We start from the raw sequence: 13,378 nt of genomic DNA on the forward strand, positions 1-13,378 counted from the left end.
TGCTATCGTGCCATCCCACCTCCTGCTGCTGCTGCTGCCAGCTCTGCTGGGCCGAGGCCAGGTTGCTCTGGAGATGCTCCTGCTGCTCCGCCTCCCACTGGCTCCTGAGGCGCGACAGCTCCCCCTGGTGCTCACTCTGCAGCTCTGCACGCAGCTGCTCCACAGCACGCTCACTCGCCTGCTGCCTCTTACTCTGAGGGAGAGGGAGAGAGAGAGAGAGAGAGAGAGAGAGAGAGAGAGAGAGAGAGAGAGAGAGAGAGAGAGAGAGAGAGAGAGAGAGAGAGAGAGAGAGAGAGAGGGAGAGGGAGAAAGGGAGGGAGAGAGAGAGGAGAAGGAGGAGAAGGGAGAGGGAGAGAGATTTCAAGGTCGCTCTGCCATATCTCTATCAGCCAAGGAGTCCTTGGCCTGAAAAATGTGGAAGACATCTGGTAGGATGATATATATGGTACATAGTACTGAGCATAGAGCGTTGGGTGGCCACATACCTCCTCCTCCTCCAGCCGGTCTTTCTCCTTACAGATGGAGATGTAGCACTCCTGTACTGCAACCATCTCCCCCTGCAGCTCACACAGCTTAGACCTGCACACACACACACACACACACACACACACACACACATGACTCCCCTGCACCCAAGACAGCGTTAAGGGATATCTTTATTGCAGCTAGTGGACTCACTCTAGGGCCTGGGTCTGCTGCTGGTGTTGGGTCCTCAGCTCCTCCATCTGAGCCTGGTGCTCCTGGGTCAGCTCCGAACTCACACGCTTCACCACGTCGTCACGGAACTGCTGCTGCGTCCGCTCATACCTACACACACAACCTTGCATTAGGCAGATGTCATTGCATCAGCAGGGAGCTTTCCTCCCCTGGTCTCTGGGACACACACACGCAGAGAGAGAGAGAGGCAGAGAGAGAGAGAGAGGCAGAGAGAGGCAGAGAGAGAGAGAGAGAGGCAGAGAGAGGCAGAGAGAGAGAGAGGCAGAGAGAGAGGCAGAGAGAGAGAGAGAGAGAGAGGCAGAGAGAGAGAGAGAGAGAGGCAGAGAGAGGCAGAGAGAGAGAGAGGCAGAGAGAGAGGCAGAGAGAGAGAGAGAGAGAGAGAGCATCTGGCCAATCATAGTAAACTAATGAGCAGACACAGGGCCAAGCCCAGGGGTCCTGTTGAAAGTTGTGAGGTGTCAGGGGCATCAGCAACACCTCCCTCTGAACACCTCCCTCCGAACACCTCCCTCCGAACACCTCCCTCTGCTCCCCCTGGATACCTCCCCCTGCTCCCCCTGGATACCTCCCCCTGAACACCTCCCTCTGCTCCCCCTGGATACCTCCCCCTGAACACCTCCCTCTGCTCCCCCTGAACAACTCCCCCTGCTCCATCTGGATACCTCCCTCCGAACACCTCCCTCCGAACACCTCCCTCTGCTCCCCCTGGATACCTCCCCCTGGATACCTCCCTCTGCTCCCCCTGGATACCTCCCCCTGCTCCATCTGTACCCCCCTCCTCCTCCTCACCGCTCCTCTGCCTCCTGCTTCTCCTGGTCCAGCTCCTGGATCATCTCCCTCATCTTGGAGCACAGCTCAGAGTTGGCCGCCTTCACCTTCTCCTCGCTCTGCTTCAGCTCCGCATTACGCCTCTCCAAGACCTGCACACACAAACACACACACACACAAAACCATACACATACACACACACACACACACACACACACAGGCATGCGCACGCACACACAAAGGCATTTTTACAACATACTCACAAACCAATACAGCATTCTTCCATTTACTTACAAATAAATAGACGGATACAGACAGGCTACACACAGAGGTGAGTGTGGCGGGGTTGACCTCTGACCTCCACTCTGTCCTGCAGGTGCTGCCGCTCCTCCTGCAGCAGAGTTAGATCTGAGGAGGACGCTGCTGCTGCTCCCGCAGGCTTCTGGAGGCTTCCGTCTCCCTTCTACAGGAAACACACGCAGGAGATGCTATGATGAGTTGGACACTCACACACACACACACACACACACACACACACACACACACACACACACACACACACACACACACACACACACACAGGACAAACCACGATGAGACTATATTACTGTAGGGCACACAGGCCATCTGACCAATCAAAGCCTCTCTACAGGCCATCTGACCAATCACAGCCTCTCTACAGGCCATCTGACCAATCAGGCCACCTGAGACTTCAAATACCAATCAAAGCCTCTGGTCTCTACAGGAAATCTACTGTAAAGGCATGTGAAGCTGCAAGACACACACACACACACACACACACACACACACACACACACACACACACACACCCCACAATGAGACTTTATTACTGTAGGGCACACAGGCCATCTGACCAATCAAAGCCTCTCTACAGGCCATCTGAACAATTTCAGCCTCTCTACAGGCCATCTGACCAATCAGGCCACCTGAGACTTCAAATACCAATCAAAGCCTCTGGTCTCTACAGGAAATCTACTGTAAAGGCATGTGAAGCTGCAAGACACACACACACACACACACACACACACACATAAACAAAGCTAAAAGATTTACACTCCAGCCATGTGCCAATGTGCAATTCTAAGGGCTTTGCAGTACCCTCTCTCTCTCTCTCATACACACACACACACACACACACACACACACACGCTCACCGGTGAGGTGCTGGTGCTGGAGTGTGTGTGCGCGCTGTGCTGCTGCAGCTGCTCCTGGGTGACGTGCAGGTCGTGCTGCAGGTCAGAGATACGCTGGCGCTTGTCCTTCAGGCTGGCCAGACAGCGCTGCAGCTCCGCCCGCAGCTCCCGCACCACCTCACTCGGCTCCACACCCTCACCCTGCGCCGGGGTGCTGAGGAGGGGCAACAGAACACAACACACAGGGGCAGAGGGGGTATTTCAGCCAGTAAGGTACACAATATGAACGTACTACTTAAGTGAGTAGCAAACGATCATTGTTTTGTGTGTGTGTGTGTGTGTGTGTGTGTGTGTGTGTGTGTGTGTGTGTAGAGTGGCATGTTCCTGGTACCTGTGCATGCGTGTGTGTGTATGTGTGTGTGTTTGTGTTGGGGGGGTGTTCCTGGTACCTGTGCATGCATGCGTGTCTGTGTGTGTGTGTGTGTGTGTTGGGGGAGTGGTCCTGGTACCTGTGCATGCATGTTTTTTTCCAGTTGACCTTCTTGATGCCCAGCTCTGCGTAGGAGTCGGACAGCTGGTTGTCCCAGTCGCCCCTGCTGTCCAGGGACACCACCCCTAGCTTCACTGCAGACTCATACAGCCGGATCTGATCCTTCAGTTCACTCAGCTCCTCCTGACACACACACACACACACACACAGAGTTAATGAGAAATCTGGATCAACACACACACACACACATCAATTTTCACTGCTAATGAGAAATCTGCATCTATGGGGCCCTGATTATGGGCTCACATTCACACACCAAACCACCACAGCAATGCACACACACACACACACACACACACACACACACATGCTCAGTAGCGCGCGCACGCACACACACGCACACACGCACACACACACACACAGCCCCACCTGCAGTGCTTTGTTCATCTCCTCGCTCATGCTCTTGGCAGACTGGGCCTGCTGCAGTCTCATCTGCATCTGACTCATCTCCTGCACCGAGCCTGCACACACACACACACACGGACAAATGTGCGCGCACAGACACACACACAGATTAATACACAAATAAATAAAATAACACAGGCACACACACATACACACACAGATTAATATGCACAGATTAATATGAACACATTTATATACATTCACAAAAAGGTTGTAGTTGAAGACATTCTATCATTGATCTCTTCTTTTAACAGTCCAACAAACCCCAAAAAGTATCTAGTTATCTAGCTGCTAACAGACGTATTGTAGTGTTTTTATCTGACTCTGTGGAGGAACCCCAAAACGCATCTAGTTATCTAGCTGCTAAAAGACGTATTGTAGTGGTTTTTATATGACGCTGTGGAGGAACCCCAAAACGTTTTTCTTTGAAGTCTTTTCTCAAGATTTCATTTGCGTTCTCTGATTCCGTTTCCCCAGAAATTTGATGATGGCATTATTAAAGGAAAATTCCGGTATTTAGCACTTGGAGTCCCTTTTCTGGTTTGTTTTGGATGAACTAGAGTGGTGGGCATCGAAATTTTGACGATTGGTCCTGTCTCGACTTTTCTGACTAATTTTGAATCGCCTTTGACTACTTTAGAGTGGCTGCAACAGGCATGCAAACATGTCCTAAAACAACCCTTAACATTCTTTTTCAAAACTGTGCAACTCACCGAATGGTTAGCGGTGTTCGTTGATGTTCCAAAAACAAGTAGCATAGCGAAATACAGTTTCTGTCGTGTTTTATTTGGCATTTTGGAAAATCCCATTGATTTCTGTTGGAAGACTCATTGCACGTTGATATTACTGCGCCACCGTCTACACTTCAGGCTCAAATATTGAGCGGAAGTTTATACGCGGTTGTGGTGTCTGAAAAAAATAGTTCCACAATAGCAAATAAGACAGCTGGAAATCATACATTGCGCTGATGTATTTGATTTTAATAATCAGCGACATGTTTGTGCATGCCTGTAGGCAGCCACTCTGAAGCAGTAAAGGCGATTCAAAACGAGTCAGAAAAGTCGAGACAGGACCAATCGTCAAAATTTCGGTGTCCACCACTCTATTTCATCCAAAACAAACCAGAAAAGGGACTCAAAATGCTAAATACCGGAATTTTTCTTTAAGACTTCACATTTGATGATTGATTGATTCTCCAACCTCTCACATTCACAGAGCAGCTAATCCTTTTTAACGGAACAGTCCAGGATTCTGATGAAAGGGAGCTCTCCTTCCTTGTGTCTTTAACATCCTTTTTCCTTCACTGCGCACAGACACACACACACACACACACACACACACACACACACACTTTCCTTCACTGCACTCTGTCTACTTGTGTCTTTAACGTCCTTTCTTCTTCCATGAACCCACATCCTCATCTTTGCATTTGCATGAATGCAGATGACTAATATATCTAAAATGGAAGTGTGTTTTTATTTGTGTTAATCTACCTCTTTTTTAAAATGTGCTTGCGAGAGGCAGAACAGTGTGTGTGTGTGTGTGAGGCAGAAGTAGGCCAGAGAGAGAAAGAAAGAAGAAAGAAAGAAAGAAAGAAAGAAAGAAAGAAAGAAAGAAAGAGAGAGAGAGGCCCACAGCTCCTCCCTCACTCAACAGCACCACAGAGTGAGAGTGAAAGACCACTGACCCGTGTGTGTGTGTCTGTGTGGACACATAAATAAACAAACATGAATAAACATGCACAAACATCACACACACACACACACACACACACACACACACACACACCTGGGCTAATTAAAACATATACAGTATTTTCTCTTTCTCTCAGTCCAAAGAACCACAGGCCTGAAGGCACAATGGTGCACATGCATCTGTGTACACCCACACATACACACAAAACCAAACACTCATCTCTCTAGCCTCTAACAAACACACACAAAGAGAGAGAGACAAACACTCAGACATACATATGCATTAACACGTAAAAATCACATTTATCTCCAGCATCTCTTCCACCCCCCACCCCCACCCCACCCCACCCACACACACGCGGGCACACACACACACACACCTGTGTGCAGCAGCTTGGCACACTGCTTCTGGCTGTCCTCCAGGCGCTGTGTGAGGGCGTTGATGACGGAGGCTCTCTCCACCTGCTCCTCCTCACGCTGACGCTCCAGCTGACGCACCTGCTCACGCAGCCGCTGGCCCAGCTCCGTCTGACACACACACACACACACACACACACACACACACACAGTCAGCGAGAGTCAGATATGCACACACACACACAGTCAGATATACACACAGAAACACATTAATATATAGACAAGATATATATCCTGCAGTATCTGTGTGTGTATGTGCATCTCACCTGTTTCTACAGGGCCTGTGTGTGTGTGTGTGTGTGTGTGTGTGTGTGTGTGTGTGTGTCTTACCTGTTCCTGCAGGGCATGTGTGTGTGAGTCGAGCATCTGCTGCAGGCTGAGCACCCTGGCTTCGTGCTGTTCCCGGAATGCGTGTGTGTCTCGGTCATGCTGCTCTCGGACGCGGGTGAGTGTGTCTGAGCGACACATCTCCATCATCTGCTGCTGCATGCTGTCCACCGCCGCCTCGGCCACACACAGCTTCTTCTGGCTCTACCCCCACACACACACACACAAAGTACACACACACACACATAAGTACATACACACGTGCACGCACACACACAAGTACACACACACACATGCATGCACGTAAGTACACACACACACACACACACACATGCACGCACGCACACACACACACACGTAAGGACACATACACATGCACGCCGCAGGAAATATGTTAGTTAAGGTGTCTGACTGGGGAGAGGGGCATACTGGGCTATGTAGCCTATAATATTATATTATTATATTGTTATATAAACTATTGATGTAAAAAACTGTATTTCTGATTATTTATTCATGACAGCACACATTATGCAGATATTATAGACTAGGTGCTGTTACTATTAAGCTACATTAAGCTCCAACAGCTCGTTCTACCTCTTTCTGTCTCTTACTGCTTCAGCTGTCAGCAGCACTGGTTGAAGCCTGGAAATATTGTAAACAAATTAGCCGAATGGGCTACCTCATCATAGACCATTCAGTTTCCCCACGTGTGTTTAAGTTTCAAAGTGATACTTTTTCTCCTTGGGACAGGCCTTTTAGAGTCTGGGGAAAGATTTTTCCATTTATATGGGGATTGAGATGATAAGAACTTAGCAGAGTCGACTTGAATGCAACGGTTTTGAACAGAGTGCTCATGTGCATGTACAGTATGCATGTGTTTCTGACTGTGCGTGTATGTATGCGTGTACTGTATGTGTGTGTGTGTGTGTTTGTGTATATGTGTGTGCATGTGCGCGCGAGCACACTTGTGTGTGTGTGTGTTTCTGACTGTGCATGTAAGAGTGAGTGTGTGTGTGTGTGTATATGTGTGTTACCTCCTGGTCTCTCTCGGTGAGGGTGTGTATCTGTCGCTCCAGGGCGGTGACGCTGGCCTGCAGCTGAGCCTCTCTGCTCTGAGTCTCCTCCAGCACACGAGACGACTCCTTCAAAGACACTGCCAGACCCTCCTTCTCATCTACACGCACACACACACACCCATACATGCAGTCAGAAACACACATATGTATGCAAGGAAGGTATTTCTTTTTCCTGTACGTGTGTTTGTGTGCATTTTTGCATTTTTGTTACCCTTGACGATGGCGAGCTGGTGCTCCAGGAAGCGGATGCTGCGTTTGCTGTCCTCCATCTTGCGCTCAAGCTCCTCCAGCTGTCTGTTCTGGGCCTGATGCAGCACCTGCAGCTGCGCCAACTGCTGGCCCTCCAGCGTGTCTGCACACACGCACACAAACACAAACACACACACACACACAAACAAGATGACAAAGTGAGATGTTTGTGGAGAGAACAGAGACAGGCTGGTCTGGGGCTGAGGCCCACTGAGAGCCCACTGAGGGGTCACTCACTCTGTCTGGAGTCCAGAAAGTCCCGCTGCAGCTGCTCTAGGTGGCCGTTCGGGAGGTGGCCTTTCGGGAGGTGGCCGTTCGGAAGGTGCCCGTTCGGGAGGTGGCCGTTCGGGAGGTGCCCGTTCGGGAGGTGGCCGTTCGGGAGGTGGCCGTTCGGGAGGTGCCCGTTCTGATGCCCCTCTGGGCTGAACATCTGGGAGGGCTGGCGGGGCTGGAAAGTGGCCTTATGGTGATTGGGCATCTTCTCTGCTGTCCCACCATTGTCCACATTCTACACACACAGTTACAAAGGAACAGTAGAATCGTATGTTATGGTGAAGCCCAGTAACTAAAACTCATAGTTCCCCTAACGTGAAACTTGAAAGTGGTTCCTGTATTAGGTTCCCTAACCTGAAACTGGTTCCTTTATTAAATCCCCTAACCTGAAAAGGTTACTGTAGTTCCATCTTCCCAAACCTGAAAAGGTTCCTGTATTAGATTACCTGACCTGAAAGTGATTTCTGTATTAGATACCCTAACCTGAAAAGGTTCAGGTAGTCCCAGTTCCCCTAACTTGAAAGTGGTTCCTGTATTAGATCCCCTAACCTGGAAGTGGTTCCTGTACTGGTTGTAGTTCTGCTGGTCGTTTGGGTGCGGTTCCTGCTCGTATCCCTTGTCTATGGAGAAGTCGTTGGTGCAGGAGGACTCCTCAGGCCCCGTGCTGGAGTAGGGGTACCCCTGAACGCCCCCCTGGCCCAGTGGGCCGGGGCCGTTCTCATAGCTGTAGTCCTGATGGTACGAGCCCTCGTCCTCATAGTTCTGCGGGGAAAAGTAGAGCGGCACTTTACACACCAGCACACACACACCAGCACAGTGCTGTCAGGGCGAGCTGTACTTTACACACCATCATAAGCCTAAAACAGGGGGTGGGGAACCTTAGTTTGATCTGGCCCCCGGGGCAAATTGGCCAAATCCGAAAAAAAAAAAGTGCAGCCCGAAAAGGTTCCCCACCCCTGGCCTAAAGCCAATACATCATTTTTGATTTTATAGTTGGGATTTTTGTCCCGTTTTGATGACCAAAGTATTTTCAGCCAGACTTACAAACAACCCAACAAACAATCCAATTTCCACACAACAACAATGTTCCAACCAGTCAGAGAGACACAAAGTGTTCAAAGTAAGATTTAGACATATAAAACACATAAATAGAGATAGGTTTGAAAAACTCACATCCTCAGTGAGAGCTGGGGGTCTCTGATTGGTCCATTCAGTTTGCCCGTTCCAGGCGTGCTGAGGTCTGAAGCACAGAGAGAAATGAATGCAGCCTCACTCACACAAACACACACACACAAACACACACTAGACGCACATCAGACATACACACACTAGACACACTCACACAAAAACACACCAGACACACTGATACCAGACCAAGACACACACACACACACACACACACATCAGACACACCACACACTAGACACACACCAGACGCACATTAGACATACACACACTAGACACACTCAGACAAAAACACACCAGACACACTCATACCAGACCAAGACACACACACGCACATCAGACACACCACACACTAGACACACTCACACAAAAGCACACCAGATACACTCATACCAGACCCAGACACACACATGCACACGCACACACACATACCAGACCAAGACACACACACGCACATCAGACACACCACACACTAGACACACTCACACAAAAGCACATCAGACACACACAAACATCAGACACAGACACACACAAACATCAGACACAGACACACACACAAACATCAGACACAGACACACACACACACACACACAAACATCAGACACAGACACACACACACACACACACACACACACACACACATCAGACACACACAAACATCAGACACACACAAACATCAGACACAGACACACACACAGACACACACAGACACACACACACACACACACACACACAGACACACACACCAAACACCAGTGGAGGGACAGGGCAACAGGACACTAGTAGTAACACAGGAGTGTTCATTAGTTCAAAAGACTGTGGAACTGAGTCAAAGACCACAAGTTACGCTTCCTTATACAACTCTTCCCCTGACACACTTCGCTCTCCGCCTGACGGACACATGGCGAGAGCCAGTTAGGCATGTTTGCAGGAAACGGATCACACAACCCTGCAGCGGTGCCAAGGCCTTAGGGCTGAATGTTGTGTTATGTACCTGTTGCCATTGCCATGGTTACTGCAGGGCGAGTCGTTGAGCTCGGGGGAGGAGTCACGGCTGTCCTCTAGCATGTCATCTGGGAGGTCCGTCAGGAGCTTGTGGAGCTGTAAAGAGCGCGCACACGCACACACACACACACACACACACACACACACATACATATGAAAGAAGAAAGAATATTCCACATCTTCAAAAAGGGCATGGTCAATATTGACTCATAACAGAATGCATTATAATGTAAAATGGTTAATACCATGGAACGAGCAACTTCTCAGAAACAACACACACACTGCCTCTCAGAAACATCACACACATACTGCCTCTCAGAAACAACACACACACTGCCTCTCAAGACACATCACACACATACTGCTTCTGAGAAATAACACACACATACTGCCTCTGAGACACTTTTAAGCAAGTAATGTGCTAACCTGTTGCATAGCAGCAAGTACTGTGCTAACCTGTTGCATAGCCGCAAGTACTGTGCTAACCTGTTGCATAGCAGCAAGACAGAGTGTCATGTTCACCATAGCAACGGCCAGAAAAGATCCTAAACAAACGCAATCAAAACACCCAGACAACACACACAGCTCTCCAGACCCCTCACTCCGTCAGAGCCAGGCGTGAAGCAGCTACCCCACCCCGCCTCAACCCTCCCACCCCCCGACACACAAACACACACACAGCTCCCACTCCAAAGCGTTAATCTCAGACCCCTCACTCTGTCAGACTGTCAGAGCCAGGCGTGGAGCAGCCCCCCACCCCGACACACACACACACACACACACACACACACACACAGGATGCTGAGCTGAGACCAGAACCAGATCAGACTGAGGCCACAATGAGACTGACTAACTTACTTCCCATAGAGACTTCCGGATGAGAAGCACCTCCCGCACGGACTCCTCCACCAGAGCCGAGCCTCCCGGCACACGCATTCACCCACCGGCTGTGAGGGGGCAGAGCGAGCTGCACGGCGTGGTGAGGCGGCGGGCGCAGAGTGGCAGGCAGAGCGGCGAGAGCAGACCAGACTGGCACTCATGCGCAGCAGGCAGCATGAGTGGCGGCCGGTGCGCTAAATCCGCTCATGTGTGTATTGTTTGGGTCCAGCCGTACACCCCACTGGGCAGGGCAGGTCAGACCATACATTGGTGTTAACTGGAGCAGAAAGAGCTCTGATTAAACACAACACTTCCGGTTCCCACCAGAGCCTTTGGTTGCCATACATACCACAGCTTCCAGAAAACACTCACACAACTTCATATACCGTAACTGTTTAAAAACACAGCTACCAACAGAGTCCTTCAGTTTGCCACTTTAGATGGGCCAAGTCGGGTGCCATGTATATTCAGTTGTAAGCTATTTTTCAGTGTAGGTGTCCACAGATAAGCGAAGCCCAGGAGAGAGCAGCTAAGTTTCCCAGGAGAGAGTAGCTAAGTTTCCCAGGAGAGAGCAGCGAAGTTGAGTTTCCCGGATGAGTTGTGCTCCACATGTGAGAGTGAACAGAATGTGGGACAGGAGAGAGAGAGAGAGAGAGAGAGAGAGAGAGAGAGAGAGAGAGAGAGAGAGAGAGAGAGAGAGAGAGAGAGAGAGAGAGAGAGAGAGAGAGAGAGAGAGAGAGAGAGAGAGAGAGAGAGAGAGAGAGAGAGAGAGAAAGAAAGAGCAGAAACACGCCCACCAGCCTGCAGTCCTACTCCACCAATAACAGTGCAGGTCCAGAAGTGCAGCTCAGCAACATTACCAGTGAATGAGTCACAGCACGGCTCTACCAGGCTGGTTTCACTGCTGTTTTAAACACATACACACACCTCCACCCTCTGGGGGGTCTCTCTCTCTCTCACCTGTATTATTATTAACACAAGGCGGAAGGCTGTCAGTGGCCCAGCATCGGCCCCAAAACACAACAGATGGGCAAAAAAAAAGAGCTTAAACAAAACAGATGGGCAAAGAGGGGATAAGGTGACATAATAACTGTTTACTGAACAATTCCGCAATTATGGACCATACTGCTAGTCCAAGGCCAAGATCTGTTTCACAAAAACCTCCCTAGATCTACCTCCCAGCTCCAGTCTGCGTCTACGCTAAACCACTACATGCGTCTGGATTGCTGCAAGGGCACACATGAACTCCAAGTTGAGAGTTTAAGCGCACCCACCTCCTGCTCTCTGGCGTAGTCCTCCGGATCGTACTCCTCCTCCTCATGCTGGGTCTGCAGCGCGTTGCTGTCGAAGTCTATAGACATGATGGGTGCTGAGGATGCACCTCTTCAACCGAGTGCCTGAGTATGACAGGGAGACGTGTCAGCTGCCTGACTAACAACAGCTCTATGTACACACCAACAGTAGCTGTCTACTGCTAACATGCATGTCTTGGCCTGGAGGTTTGAGTCCAAGTCCAGCAAATAAATGTACGAGCAAACTGTCCTAGCTATTAACTGCCCTGTCGCTAGCTGACAAAAAAACTTAGTAAGTTACATTCAACACAACTGGCAACATGCGGTATGTTACAACGACAAATGAGTTATAAGAGAGTCCAAAAAATAGATTCTTAAAACTTCACACTGTCTTGTTAACTAACTAAAGTTCATCGTCAACGTTTAAAGTTAGCATCTACGTTAACTTGAATTCTAACTTAGGAGGACAACTGGCCATGTTTCTATCAGAACTAAGATGATAAAAGACAAAGTTATGCATGGCTCTTACATTTGCTTTTTGAATGTCTTGGCAACAATAACTTAGCAAGCTAATTGAGTTTAGTAGTGACAGAGACCTTTTGTAACGTTACTAAACCAGCAAATCAATGAAATCCTATGCCAACTCGGCTCGGCTCAGCTCACGTTAGTTAACGATGGCTCATTCATGCATGCTATCGATAGTAAACGTATCCACCAGGAAGTCATAACACAGGTAACGTTAACATTAGATACTCACCACGACCACAGTAAAATCCACTTTGTTTCACTAGGCACGTTGTCTAAGATAAATAACATTAGCAGCGCTACAATATGGAAGATAGTAGCGTTCGCCTGCCAATAGACTGGTTAAATGTCGTTAGCTTAGTAAAGTGCAATGCTAACGTTGAGTTCACGTTACCACCATAGCAACCAAAGGGAGCGTTGCATTTTCTACGGTGCCTGTTCATAGACGGTTAAGATACGTGGTTGCAGTAGACGTAAGACATATCATTGCATTTCACTTAACCACACAACCGTTATTTTCAGACCAAACTCCAGAGTCGTCGTAGTTTCCATAAAATGGTTTTGTAGTCATGCGTCTCCAAAGCTGGCGCCTAAACCGGCGGCAACTTTTCCGCTCATCTGATTGGGTGACAGACAAGAATGGGCGTGCTAATGTCATGAAACAACAACGCCCCCTCACAGCTGGTCTTGAAGGGAACCGGAGGATGTCAGCTCGATAACAGAGCTCGTACAAAACCTACTCTGTATGGTTTGCTCGCCTTTCTTAAATAAGACTAGCACTGACATTAGAACGAATAATTGTAATTCGAAGTGGTATTACTGGTATTCTATACATTGATAAGGCCATACCTAAATGGTGATA

General features: G+C 49.1%; 1 protein-coding gene across 1 annotated transcript in view; it reads right to left on the reverse strand.

Annotated features, from left to right (window-relative positions):
• The window catches only part of cep152 (centrosomal protein 152), a 27,610-nt gene extending 14,488 nt beyond the window's left edge, over positions 1–13,122 (reverse strand). The window contains exons 1-18 of the mRNA XM_042110439.1: positions 12,749–13,122; positions 11,974–12,096; positions 9,810–9,916; positions 8,804–8,870; positions 8,180–8,392; positions 7,595–7,865; positions 7,320–7,460; positions 7,067–7,206; positions 6,036–6,236; positions 5,669–5,816; positions 3,559–3,650; positions 3,149–3,312; positions 2,661–2,853; positions 1,844–1,948; positions 1,507–1,637; positions 679–807; positions 486–579; positions 20–193 (exon numbers count right to left, since the gene is read on the reverse strand). Of these exons, the coding sequence (XP_041966373.1) occupies positions 20–193; positions 486–579; positions 679–807; positions 1,507–1,637; positions 1,844–1,948; positions 2,661–2,853; positions 3,149–3,312; positions 3,559–3,650; positions 5,669–5,816; positions 6,036–6,236; positions 7,067–7,206; positions 7,320–7,460; positions 7,595–7,865; positions 8,180–8,392; positions 8,804–8,870; positions 9,810–9,916; positions 11,974–12,060 (2,457 nt within the window). The 5' untranslated portion in view covers positions 12,061–12,096; positions 12,749–13,122. The remainder of the gene's footprint in view (positions 1–19; positions 194–485; positions 580–678; positions 808–1,506; positions 1,638–1,843; positions 1,949–2,660; positions 2,854–3,148; positions 3,313–3,558; positions 3,651–5,668; positions 5,817–6,035; positions 6,237–7,066; positions 7,207–7,319; positions 7,461–7,594; positions 7,866–8,179; positions 8,393–8,803; positions 8,871–9,809; positions 9,917–11,973; positions 12,097–12,748) is intronic.
• Positions 13,123–13,378: the final 256 nt, after the last annotated feature.

Source organism: Alosa sapidissima, chromosome 11 (assembly GCF_018492685.1).
Source record: "Alosa sapidissima isolate fAloSap1 chromosome 11, fAloSap1.pri, whole genome shotgun sequence".
NCBI lineage: Eukaryota > Metazoa > Chordata > Actinopteri > Clupeiformes > Clupeidae > Alosa > Alosa sapidissima.